Genomic DNA, 13311 nt, shown 5'->3' with positions numbered 1-13311 from the left:
AATTTCAAAGAATCCGAAACCGAAACATTTCTAAGAGAAATCAGAACCCTACCAAACACACCCTTAGATGATAAACGTGTTGAACTTCTTGATTTTTCTCATCGAAGACATATGCAAGGGCAATATGATTGCTAATGATCGCATATGCAAAAAGTAGTCTTTCAATGATTTTCCTAGATAGATAGGACTTGCGCCTTGATAGCAATGTCGTTAGTCGAAAGAAAACCAGAGAAAATTTATTTATAATCATTTCAACTAGAAATTGATCTTCAGTGTTGACGTCGACATTGTCATCCGAGTGAGTTGGTCCAATAGAACCCATTACAAATAAGCAAAATCAAATAAAAAATTATAAGTGAGAAAAACTAGAACAACTTAATCTTGAAAAAACACATAAGAAACTAAAGAAATCTAAAATTACTTAAAAAAAGAAGAATTCATTATCCACTCAACGGTGGCAAGAGTGACGAAGAGAGAGGGGTTGACCCACGGTGAACCTATAGACATGACTACTCATCCGTTGTCTTCACTTCTTCCTCCGAATGGTTTTCCCTCGTGAACATTTTCTAGTACATAACGAAAACTCCAAAACGATGAAAATGATACTGCATCGTAGTTACAGACCATGGATCTGAAAGATGAAAATGATACTGCATTGCTTATTTTTGAGGGAGTTAGGTGTGAATTGTTTAGAGGAAAAAATAGCAGTGATTTATGTGCTGGGTAGAGAAACGCGGGAGTTGGAGCACGGGTCGTGGGGAAGAGTCACTCTCCACTCGTCACGGCTGGCGTCACACCGAGACCATAAGTCATAACGTGGCAAACCCCTGTGCTCGACACGTTTTTCTCGCCGCCAGGCGCCCACCTCTATGCCACGTAAAAGACGAAGGTGGGAAACATCCAAATGAACCCCCGGCACAGTAAAAATTTCCCAACAGTTTTCAAATGGGCCATTGCCACTTGAATCACCAGCCTCGTGGTCAATTATCAACCGTCCATTCAGTAGGCGCGGCTCGAATTGCCTGCATCTGAACCGTCCACTAAGTAGGCCCCACGGCGGAGCGCGTGACGCCAGCTGGCATCGGAGGGGGCAACCTTATCCTCTCTTCTCGAGGCATCATCCCTAGACACGGTCCTGGAGCGCGCGCCCACGGACAGGCCATGGGTCCAGGAGAGAGGCTGAGCACGCCGAGCCCAACCCCCGTTGGAATATTCGGGCGCGTCCTGCCTTTCCCTCCCCAACCTCTCGCCTCGCCTCCTGTCGCGTTTCCCATTCCCATTCCGAACTCGCGAACCCACCACCTCCCTCCCGCGCCGCCTCTCTCGGATCAGATCAAAGCCGAACACCAACTCCTCCTACTAGGCTTTGTGAAACCCTCAGCACTGTGGATTTGAAGGGCTAGCGTTTGGTCGCTCCTCTCACGGCGAGGCTTTCTCTCTCAGCTCGTGTTTCAGACATGATGTCGCGGTCGTACACCAACCTGCTCGATCTCGCGGAGGGCAACTTCGCGGCGCTGGGCCCGGCCGGCGGCGGGGGGAGGCGGAGGCAGGGGTCGTTCGGGCTGAGAAGGATGTCGAGGGTGATGACGGTGCCGGGGACGCTGTCGGAGCTCGACGGCGAGGACGAGTCGGAGCCCGCGGCGACCAACAGCGTCGCCTCCGACGTGCCCTCGTCGGTGGCGGCTGACCGGCTCATCGTCGTCTCCAACCAGCTGCCCGTCGTCGCGCGGCGACGACCCGACGGCCGCGGGTGGTCTTTCTCCTGGGACGACGACTCGCTGCTCCTCCAGCTCCGCGACGGCATTCCTGACGAGATGGAGGTTCTCTTCGTCGGTACCCTCCGCGCCGACGTCCCCGTCGCCGACCAGGATGAGGTGTCCCAGGCGCTGCTCGACCGATTCCGCTGCGCGCCGGTGTTCCTCCCCGACTACCTCAACGAACGCTTCTACCACCGCTTCTGCAAGCGCTACCTCTGGCCTCTGTTCCACTACATGCTCCCCTTCTCTTCATCCGGGTCCACTGCCACCACCTCTTCCTCAACCCCCGCATCCTCGTCCGGCAACGGCCGCTTCGACCGCAGCGCGTGGGAGGCGTACGTGCTGGCCAATAAGTTCTTCTTCGAGAAGGTAGTGGAGGTCATCAACCCGGAGGACGACTACGTCTGGGTTCACGACTACCACCTAATGGCGCTGCCCACCTTCCTCCGCCGCTGCTTCAACTGCCTCCGCATCGGATTCTTCCTCCACAGCCCCTTCCCCTCGTCGGAGATCTACCGCACCCTCCCTGTTCGCGAGGAGATATTAAAGGCGCTGCTCAATTGCGACCTCATTGGGTTCCACACTTTCGATTACGCCAGGCACTTCCTCTCGTGCTGTAGTAGGATGCTGGGGATTGAATACCAATCAAAGCGTGGGTACATTGGATTGGATTACTTTGGCCGCACTGTTGGGATCAAAATCATGCCGGTGGGAGTTCATATGGGTCAACTGCAGTCGGTTCTGCGCTTGCCCGACAGGGAGTGGAGACTTTCCGAGCTGCAGCAGCAGTTTGAGGGGAAAACAGTCTTGCTTGGCGTGGATGATATGGATATCTTCAAGGGGATCAATTTGAAGCTTCTTGCGTTTGAGAATATGCTGAGGACACATCCCAAGTGGCAGGGGCGAGCAGTGTTAGTGCAGATTGCTAATCCGGCCCGCGGAAGGGGTAAGGATCTGGAAGCCATCCAGGCTGAGATTCAGGAGAGCTGCGAGAGGATTAATGGAGAGTTTGGCCAGTCGGGGTATAGCCCCGTTGTTTTCATTGATCGTGATGTGTCTAGTGTCGAGAAGATTGCATATTACACGATAGCAGAATGTGTGGTGGTGACTGCTGTGAGGGATGGGATGAACTTGACACCATATGAATACATTGTCTGTAGGCAGGGAGCTCCAGGATCTGAGTCCATATCAGAGGTGAGCGGGCCAAAGAAGAGTATGCTGGTTGTATCAGAGTTCATTGGATGCTCACCGTCATTGAGTGGTGCAATTCGGGTTAATCCTTGGAATATAGAGGCAACCGCAGAGGCGATGAATGAGGCTATTTCAATGCCAGAACAGGAAAAGCAGTTGAGGCACGAGAAACATTACCGTTATGTCAGCAGCCATGACGTTGCTTATTGGTCAAAGAGCTTCATCCAAGACTTGGAAAGGGCCTGCAAGGATCACTTTAGGAGGACTTGTTGGGGCATAGGGTTGGGTTTTGGTTTCAGGGTGGTGGCCTTAGACCCTCATTTTACAAAGCTTAACATGGATTCAATTGTTGGTGCTTATGAGATGTCAGAGAGCAGGGCTATATTGCTTGACTATGATGGAACTTTGGTTCCTCAGACTTCCATCAACAAGCCACCTGATGCAGACGTTTTGAGCATCATCAATACCCTCTGCTCAGATAGGAGGAACATTGTTTTTCTAGTCAGTGGGCGAGACAAGGATAAATTGGGAGAGTGGTTTGCCTCGTGTCCAAAGCTGGGAATTGCAGCAGAGCATGGTTACTTCTTAAGGTATTTTTTTTTTCATTTGGGCACATTCCGTACTTTTTGGTGAATACTAGCAGCAGGGTGCTACGTTTCTTCTGATCTTTCTATAATTAGCAAGAACAATACAACTTCTGCTGTTCTGTTTTTCATTAGTCATGTACTCCTAAACACTGAACTTAGTATATAAAGTTTAAGTGGCTTGGTTCCTGATGTAACTAGTCAAACTGCAATTGTAACGATCATTCTGTTTGTGCAACACGGAGAGGTCTAAAATATAGGGAAACGTTATTTAAAAAGAAAATCCATAATATTTATATTTTTGTTGGAAGTGTGAAGAAAGTGTTGCTACCTTTCTTTGTTGGCGTTGCCATGCTTATCAGCCATCACTCTGATATTGAGACACAGCTTTCTTTTCTACAAGTAGAACGGAGGCAGTCGGCAGTATTTATCTCCCATAATTTGTCTATATATGTTTTTTTTACTTTTGGTTTAGTAGTGTCTTGGTATTTCCCCTTCTTAGGAAGGTACAGAATATTAACTTTACTTTGACTTGAAGAGTTCATATGAATATGAAAAACTTTTATTATTTTTATGAATTAATCTTAATCTATCTGATTTATTCAGTAGGGTGAACAGTAATAACTGGTCTGACCCTGCTGCTATAAACTTGTCTCAACAATAAATGAATACTGAAATAAGCTTTCGGAATTTGTGTAGGTGGGCCAGAGATGAAGAGTGGCAAGCTAGCACCCAGGCTATGAACTTTGGATGGATGCAAATGGCAAAGCCAGTGATGAATTTGTATACGGAAGCAACTGATGGATCCAATATTGAGACCAAGGAAAGTGCTTTGGTGTGGCACCATCAGGATGCTGACCCAGGCTTTGGATCCTCACAGGCAAAGGAGATGCTTGATCACCTTGAAAGTGTACTAGCAAATGAACCAGTCACTGTCAAGAGCGGTCAGTTCATTGTTGAAGTCAAACCTCAGGTTCGTTCATCTCCTTAATTTCTAAAATACCATCCTAAAAGATTTATCCATTTAACTAAAAAGTTCACTATTACACTGTAAAAAATGCATTCTATATTTTACTTTCATGTGTCTATGGTCCCCGCTGAGTTTAGCTAGTGTCTTCTGTTTTCTCACAATTAATATTCATAAGTTTCGGACTTTTGTATGCAGCTATTGCAAATCTTCTGCTCCTTACAAACATATTACCCTCCTAAGTTAGAAAGACGCTGTAGGCGCTGTTTTGGCTTTTTATCTTATCGCAGGATAGCTTTCTGAAAGCAACTTTCCTCAGTGATGCTTTGCTGTAGTTCTAATATTTGTGCTTGCCTTGTTGGTAAGCACTTTTTTGTTTGCTTTCTGAATCCATAACAACCTACTGCCCTTAGTTTACCATCTTTCTTACCTTCTGCCACGTTTTTTCCCCTTGAAGTTGTATAGTTTCTAGTAATAGCCAGTTCAAGCAATGCTCATACAACTTTTACCTTACATGACTAACCTTCACTGTCATCTCCGGTATTTACTGCTATATAATTAAGATTGATTTCCTGTTGTTGTTTTGTGCGAACTCTGCAGGGAGTAAGCAAGGGAGTAGTTGCTGAGAGGATACTCACATCAATGAAGGAGAGAGGAAAGCAGGCTGATTTCGTATTATGCATTGGTGATGACAGGTCGGATGAGGACATGTTTGAAAACATAGCCGATATCATGAAGAGGAGTATAGTTGCTCCAAGAACAGCATTGTTTGCATGCACTGTCGGACAAAAACCAAGCAAAGCCAAATTCTACCTGGATGATACATTTGAAGTGGTCACCATGCTGAGCGCACTGGCAGATGCCACAGAACCTGAACTGGAGACCGATTGGTCCGATGGATTGGCTGCATCTGTCTCCTTGCTTGATATTGGTGATGAACAAACAGAATCCAGTGATAGACCGATTGGTGGAGGATCGTAGCCAAGGTTTGCTTTACACCTGCAGAGTATGATGATTGATTCGACAGTATCTTCTACACATTTTTCTGATGGATGAAGTTGGGTACTCAAGAAATGACTAACAGCAGGGCCTCCGAATGCTCCAGAGGGAAGCTTCTCAATTTGCTGGACTCCACGAGTTTCTCCAGTCCGGCAAGATCTTTTCCTGTAAGACGTAGGTCCGTATGTCCATAGCTGACCCGCCGACTTTCTCTGCACGTTTCTCTTTTAACTTTTTTTTTCACCTGGTTGAAGTGAACAGAAAGTTTCACAAAAGGCAAGTGAACTGTGTTTTTTTAGATAATGGAAAGTTCATTCCAGTCTCTGCATTTTGTAATGGATGCAGCCTGGTCCTTATTACAATTTCAGCATGTACCTAAGTTCAAGGGGTAATATTGTAATTACAGGACTGAATATGTTAAGGAAGAGTAATATTAAGGGTCCACCCGTGCATTGCAATAGCCTTCAATGTGAAGTGTTAGAAAACCGTCAAGGCAACTATCGAGCAATTGCTTTGCCGGATGGTTATTCATGTCTGTTGGTCGATAGACATCTGTTTAGTCCAAACGGACACCTCTTGAGCATATATAAATATCAATAAAAGATCAATAAAGAAGTAGTTCAAAACCATTTGTTCTCTGCTCTATCACTTTCAACACATTATCAAAACCTACGCCCTCCACTGAGCGATCAACAGAAGAATAGGAGGCACGAAGGCCTCCATCAATCACATGTGAGCACCATGGCGATCCTAGACATACTTGCAATGGCATTGGTTATCGCTCTCCTTGGCGCTTTGCATCGCGTGCGATGTCGTCACCCGCACACCTTCGGTGGTTGTCATGGTGTTCGGGGGTGATCGTTGATTCTTCCATCGCCGTTGTCGTCATGGTTCGGTCTGCGCCGTCGTACTCCGGTCGACATGCAAGGCGTCGACCCAAGCACCACCACAGTCCTGATTAGCGCAGGTGTCGTCGTCCACCAGGGCCTCTTAGCTTCTGCCCGATCCATGGCCTCGCACCATTCTCGTACTCATCGACAGTGAGTACTGCAGACTCATCGCCACTAGAGGTCGAAGTCCTTGTTGACGTTGTCTCGGCGCCACCGTCCTCCACGCCTGCGCCGACCACCCCAATGGCGCTAGGGCTGAGTCGCCTTGGCTGCATCATTGCCACAGCAGTGCACTGCATAAGTAGCGGCGCACCCGCTCCGGCGCGAGTCCCGCCGTAGACCTGCGACGTCACATCGAAGCCTTCGACCCACCTGGGTGGTATGATGGTGGCTCACCGAGGGGTTCCCTGAAAGTGTATCTAGGCCCGTTATGTAGGTTTTGAATAATTGATGATAAACTATTAAGAGACTAATGAGTTTAATGAGATTATGAACATATTTTAATCTCGTTAAATATGTAAAACGACGTTGGCGTCCCTCAAGAGGAAAAGAGAAGCGGTACATGGGTACTAAATAGTTCTAATTGATTTTATTTTTGATTTTGAATATAGGTATGTTGTACTATCAAGAGGGATATGTTTAGATTGTCTTGAGGATATCTTAGTCTCAAAATATCATTTTATCTAAAAGATGAGAGACACAAATCACTCTACGATCACTGTATTTTTTAAAGTTGCCCTATATACCTGGAAGTTCCGGGTGCAACTCGGAAGTTCGAGTAGCCGGAACCTCTAGGTGGAGCTTCGAGCAAGTGTGCTCAGCTTGCTTTTTTAAACCAGCCCAAAAGTTCTAGGTAGCCGAAACCTTTGGATTGAGACCAGGCTAGGGTGCTCGGTTAGGACCTCAGTGCTTAACTCGGAACTTTCGGGCTGGCCCCAAAGTTTCGAGTGCCAGAACCTCTAGATTCTTTCCGAGCAAGGGTCCTCGATTACTAAGTCTCAAGCTAACTTGGAAGTTCCGGGTTGAACCTAGAAGTTTCGGGTTGGTGCAGAAAAGCTGTATAACGACTAGTTTTTAGGGTTGGGTACAAATACCCTCTCACCCCTCCCTTCTTTTGCTTCTGAGCAACCACGAGGACAAAAGCATTCATAGCTATTAAATAGCTCTTTCACTCGCTTAGACATTAAATCTTGCAAGGTTTTGAGAGTTCAGTTGAGTGATTGAGTGCTAGTGAGCTCAATTCAAACCTTTGAACACTTGAGTTCGGCTTGGGTTGAGTGATTGGGTGCTAGTGAGCTCAATTCAAACATTTGAGCACTTGAGTTTGTCGTCAAGCCGGTCGATTTCACGCTCATTACTCTTGGAGCCTTAAGCTCCTAGACAATTAGCCGTTGCCCGCCGAGCACCCAAGCTTGTAGAGTGCCACAAGACGTTTGTAAAGGTTTATCCTCGCCTCCGCAAGGAAAGAGGGCTTTGAGTAAGCCCAAGCTCAATATTTGTGGTCGCTTGGTGAGAAATAGGGTTGCAAGAGACCTGACTCTTTGTGAGCATCTCAACGGAGACGTATGATCGTTGTATCCAAACTTTGGGAAACAAATTCTTATCTCCTTTGTTGTTTTTGTGTTCTTTGTTGTTCTAGTTGACTTTTAGGAGATTTTTCCTAATCTACGTGTTTGTGAGTTTATGGCTATAGGTGAAAGGTGAAATACACTATACACTTAATTTGGAACCTGTGGTAACAACTAGATTCAACTAGAAGTACCTATGCATTGTTTGTTCTCGATTTCATTCTATTTGGCTGAAAAGTGCGGGTTGAACTCATAACTTTCGATATTCAGAAGTTCCGAACTGAACCCGAAAGTTTTGGATTCTGTTAATCCGCTGTGAAGGTTTAAATTTTCAGGAATACATATTCACCCCCTCTAGCGACATCTCGTACATTCAATTGATATCAGAGCCTAATCTCCTACAAGGTTTCACTACTTGGAGAATTTGAAGATGTTAACATCCTGGGAGAAAGCTTGAAAAGTCCTAAGGATGATACGTTGGGCGACAACAAGAACAAGGGAGTTGAGATCGGTTTCAATTATGATAAATTAATGCATCTCATTCTTACATTTTTGTACCGTCCGAGCGTGCGCCATATTTTGATGACACACATTATATCCAGTGGGGGCACAAAATAAAATTGCATCTAATATCTCTTTATCCAAGTATTTAGAAGATTGTGCGTACATGTTTTGAACTACCAGATGAAGATATAGAGCTCACTCCCAAACAAGAGTAAAACTTTCACCGCAATGCACAAGCTGCAAGCGTGCTACTGGGTGCCTTGAGCCCCGAGGAGTTCAACAAGGTAGATAGGCTTGAGGAGGCCAAAGTTATATGTGACACACTTCAAGTCACACATGAAGGCACCACAAGCGTGAGAATAAAATATAGAGTTGTTTGAAGGGAAATTGGGAAGATTCGTGATAGAAGATGATGAAACCCCTCAAGCAATATATGACTTTATGATAGTGCTAGTGAACAAGATTAAAAGGCTTAGAAGTAAAGAGCTAGATACCCACAAAGTAGTAAGAAGATTGTTGAGAGCTTTCGCATCAAGGAATCCCACCTTAGTAACACTTATCCGCGAAAAAAGGGATTACAAGCGACTCATTTCAAGTGATGTAATTGGAAGAATTCTTACTCATGAGCTTATGGAAGAGGAAGCAAATGAAAGAAAGAACATTGTCAAGTAAAGCTAAACCTCTAAGACTAAAGATGTTGCATTGAAGGCAAGCAAGATCAAGTAAAGTGAAGAAGAAAGCTCCGATGATGAAGAAATTGCTTTTTTTAAAGAAGTTCAAGAAATTTATGAAGAAGGGTGGTTATAGAAAGTACAAGAAAGATGAGTCCAAAAGAAGATCATCTAAGAGGGCTTGCTATGAGTGTGACGAGTTTGGGTACTTCATCGCTGAGTGTCATAACAAGAAGAAGAATAAGAACAAGAAAGAGAAAAAAGACAAGCCTTACAAGAAGGACATGCATAAGACCCATAAGAAAATCTATTCGAGTCAAGCTCACATCGGAGAGGAGAGAGTCTCTAACTCTGATTCCGGCTTCGATGATGAAGGGGTCGTCACCATCACCATCCGCTTCACTCCACCGATAAGCTCACTTTTTAGTGACATGAGCGATGACGGCGACACTTCCAAGTGTCTTATGGCAAAAGGGCGCAAGGTAAAATCACAACCCAAGCTTCTAGATAGTGATATCGATAGCGATAGTGGTTGTGAATCTTTGTTAAAATATCCAAATGAAAATGCATTGACTAAAATAAAAGAACTAATAAAAACAATAGAGAGTCAAGAGTAGATTCTCGAGAAGCAAGAGCACTTTATCATCCTTGAAAAAATAGAAACCTTGAACTCGAGAAGCTCCTTGCTAAAGAGAAGGAGAATGTTGAGGAGTTGACCAAACAATTAAGATTGGTAAATGAATCCATTGCTTTAAGAGAATGTCACACTTTAAGAGAATGTCAAATGTTTAGATGGAACTCTTAAAGTTCTTGAAGTGCAATTTGATATCCTTAAGAATAGCATTTCCCACTCTAATGATGCAACCTTGTTCTCTAATTCTTCCACTAGTCAAAGTTGCTCTCGTTGCTATAATATTGATACCAATGCTTGCACCAGTAATGCTCAATTTTTGCAAGCATTACAAAAGAAAAATAAGAGGTTACCTTTAGCAAGCCTTTCCAAAAGTGTGAATCATTATGTTTAATTTCAACCTGTGATAAAGTTCTTGATCTCAATTATTTATTTCCAAGAAGCTTTTGCTATACAACATCCTTATTTAGTAATTTAAATATCCACTTATTGAGAAGGCATATGTTCTTAATATCCAAGTTTGCAATACCCAGTCCTCCTTGATCCTTTGGTCTACAAAGCAAGTTCTATTTGGCTAATCTATACTTTTTTTCTTATGATATTCCCCTTGCCAAAAGAATCTAAATTGGAAATAGTCTAGTTTCTTAAGGACTCATCTCTTTATTTCGAAAAAGGACATCATAAACATGGGCAAACTACTGAGTACGGAGTTAATAAGAACCAATATGGCTCCATAGGACAAATGTTTGGCCTTCCAACTAATTTTCTTCTCGAAACTTTCTTCAACCCTCTTCGAATCAATGTTTCTATGTTTTCTATGGTGCATGAGAATTACCGATATTTGAAGGGATATGACCTAACATCACACCCAAATAGTTTTATGTGTTAGTTTTCAAATTCTTTTTCTTCACCATAGCAGAACAATCCACTTTTAAGTCCGAACACTGCTCAAAGACACAAAGTAGTAACTTCATGTTTTTGGCTTGTTCTAAGTCATAGACCATGAAAATAATGGTGACATCTTCATATTGTAGAATGCACAATCCATAATCAACCAGATGTGGAACCACCCCACTGATTTGACCATCATCCCTTAGCCCTCTTGATTAGTATAGCGAGAATATCAACCACTGTATTGAATAGGATTTGGAACATAAGATCACCTTGACATAATCATTTTTTTTATCTGGAAGTAGTGGCCAATATCATTATTAACTTTTATGCCAATATTTTCCCAAGTTCTCAATCCATTTACACCACTTGGACTAGAACCCTTTAATTCGTAGTGTTTATTGGAGAAATGGTCGTTTTATTTTATCGTATGACTTCTCGAAGTCAATTTTCAAGATAACATTGTTTAATTTTTTGGTATGCATTTCATGGATTGTTTCGTGGAGTATTACCATGCCTTCCATTATATTTCTGCACAACATAAAGGCAGTTTGAGTTGGATGAACTGCTTTTCCAGCCACCTCACTAATTCTATTAGTGCTAACTTTGTTGAATATCTTAAAGCTGACATTAAGTAGACAAGATTGGTCTATATTGCTGGATCTATTTGGCATATGTAATCTTGGGTAAAAGAGTGATCACCTCAAAATTAAGATTAAAGAGGGGTACACGGTCTTCATGGAATTCCTTGAAGAGGTCCATCGTATCCCCTTTTATCACTTCTCAAAATACTTGTAGAATTCAGATGAGATATCATCTGAATCAAAAGACTTATTATGTTCTATCTGGAAAATTGCTTCTCTTACCTCCCTTCCAGGAAAAGAGACGTTACTTGGGATATATCTTCCCTTTAAGTTTCCACCATCTAGAAATTATCGTCTTCCGATGGACAAAAAAAGGCATTTGTAATATTTAGTGATATATCTTTTTAGTTGCACATCACCGACTATGAACTGTGTGGCTGAGGTACTTGTGGTATAGGAGAATGGTGTCCGTGCGCAGCTTGTGATTTGATATCTTATTAACACGTTACACAGTGGTTTCTCTTTTTGAATTCAGAGTCGTAACAATCTGAAGGGTGAGGTTTGAATTGATTCGTTGCCTGAAAAGCTTTATCTTGGCTTCGTTTTTCTGATAGTTATGCTATACATTTGAGAAATGCTTCTAGCTGGAAAAGATCAACGCGTTGTTAACACAGGCTCCAGATTTGGCATGTGCAAGCATATGTTTTGTGGCTTGCTTGTTTGAGAAATGCTTCTATTTTGTTTGCCAACCTACGCTGGTTGCTAAGCAACGGTGTTGGGTGGAAACCGTGGCACTCGTTTCTTTGGGTAACTGTAGCAGCAGAGGATTCTTTAAAGGCAAATTTTATAATACACTTAAATAAGTGTGGATTGTCTATCTTATTGGATCGCGATGACTAGGACTAAAGAATATAACATATTATCTTAGGAGGTAATATATCACCCATGATTATTATATTTATTTTTTTGGAAAGTAAATTAATGTCTATTAATTAGTTGTTTTTTTTTCTTTTGGAAAGTTTTGGTACGATTGGTGGTGACCGGATTTTGCTCTCACCAGATTTTGCTCCGTAGGTAACAATTTATTTTGTACACAACACATACTGATTTATGTGTACCACGTACTAGTTCAACATGATGGTTCAGCTAAAAAGAATACTAGTTTATGTGTACACAACACATACTAGTTCATGTATACACAACAACACATACATGTGCATGTTAAAAAGAAAGAAACACATGTTGATTCATGTGTATCTCTAGTACATGTGCATATTCGAAAGGTTCGTATGAGCACCCACCTGATAGGATGTACACATATGATAAGATATACTTACTACATATGTTGATTAAATTGTGATTGAAATTTCTTTCATAATTTATAGACAGCATGACTAATCTCTATTTATTAAATTTTTAAAAATAACATGTGATGATACATAAGATGTATACTACACATGATAGTATGCGTGAAATTTTAGTCTTACCACACATGACATAGCTAAATCTAATGATATGTAAAAAAAATTGTACGAAATTTGAAGGATGCAATCATCAGGTGATGCGGTAGAGTACTCATTTTCTTATATGAAACTCTCACCACTTGAACCGTCAATATATTTTCACATTAAAATATTATAGTTATTTAAATTGCATTTTCTGGTATAGATTAACAGTAACTACTACCAAACTAAAATTATCGATGAAAAGCACCTACAACCTATTTTTAAGCTGGAATGGAAGGACTATTAGAAAGAAAACTTATCAACCGTGTAAACAGTTATAGGCAACCACTGGTCAAAACATTTTTCACCTGTTTACTACACAAATGTTAGTACATTACAATGGATTTACCCCTGATAAAGAATTCGAAAATGCAGACACTTCATCTAGCACCGAATGCAACACTCCGGAAAATAATAGTTCAGGCACCAGCTGTGCCTTCAGAAGAAACAAAAGAAATGAAAAGAAAGAAAACGAAATTGGGGGGCCGGGGGGGGGGGGGGGGGATGCAGCAACTTTCACGTTTCCAACACAAAAGGTGTGGCTTAATGTACCAACGAACAAGAAAATG

The 13311-nt window shown here is 42.6% G+C and overlaps 1 protein-coding gene across 1 annotated transcript; it reads left to right on the top strand.

Moving 5' to 3' along the window:
- The first annotated feature begins 1125 nt into the window (after positions 1 to 1125).
- LOC133908740 (probable alpha,alpha-trehalose-phosphate synthase [UDP-forming] 7) lies at positions 1126 to 5956 on the top strand. The gene is made up of 3 exons (XM_062350881.1): positions 1126 to 3538; positions 4232 to 4505; positions 5100 to 5956. Exons 1-3 carry the CDS (start codon positions 1458 to 1460, stop codon positions 5478 to 5480), a joined length of 2736 nt encoding a protein of 911 aa, XP_062206865.1. The 5' UTR covers positions 1126 to 1457; the 3' UTR covers positions 5481 to 5956.
- The last annotated feature ends 7355 nt before the right edge of the window (positions 5957 to 13311 follow it).

Source organism: Phragmites australis, chromosome 2 (genome assembly GCF_958298935.1).
Source record: "Phragmites australis chromosome 2, lpPhrAust1.1, whole genome shotgun sequence".
Classification (NCBI taxonomy): domain Eukaryota; kingdom Viridiplantae; phylum Streptophyta; class Magnoliopsida; order Poales; family Poaceae; genus Phragmites; species Phragmites australis.
This window is presented reverse-complemented; position numbering and strand designations above follow the sequence as displayed.

Coding starts and splice junctions, on each gene's coding strand:
- LOC133908740 (XM_062350881.1), top strand. CDS start 1,458: ATGATGTCGCGGTCGTACACCAACCTGCTCGATCTCGCGGAGGGCAAC. Junction 3,539..4,231: donor GAGCATGGTTACTTCTTAAG/GTATTTTTTTTT, acceptor GAATTTGTGTAG/GTGGGCCAGAGATGAAGAGT. Junction 4,506..5,099: donor TTGTTGAAGTCAAACCTCAG/GTTCGTTCATCT, acceptor CGAACTCTGCAG/GGAGTAAGCAAGGGAGTAGT.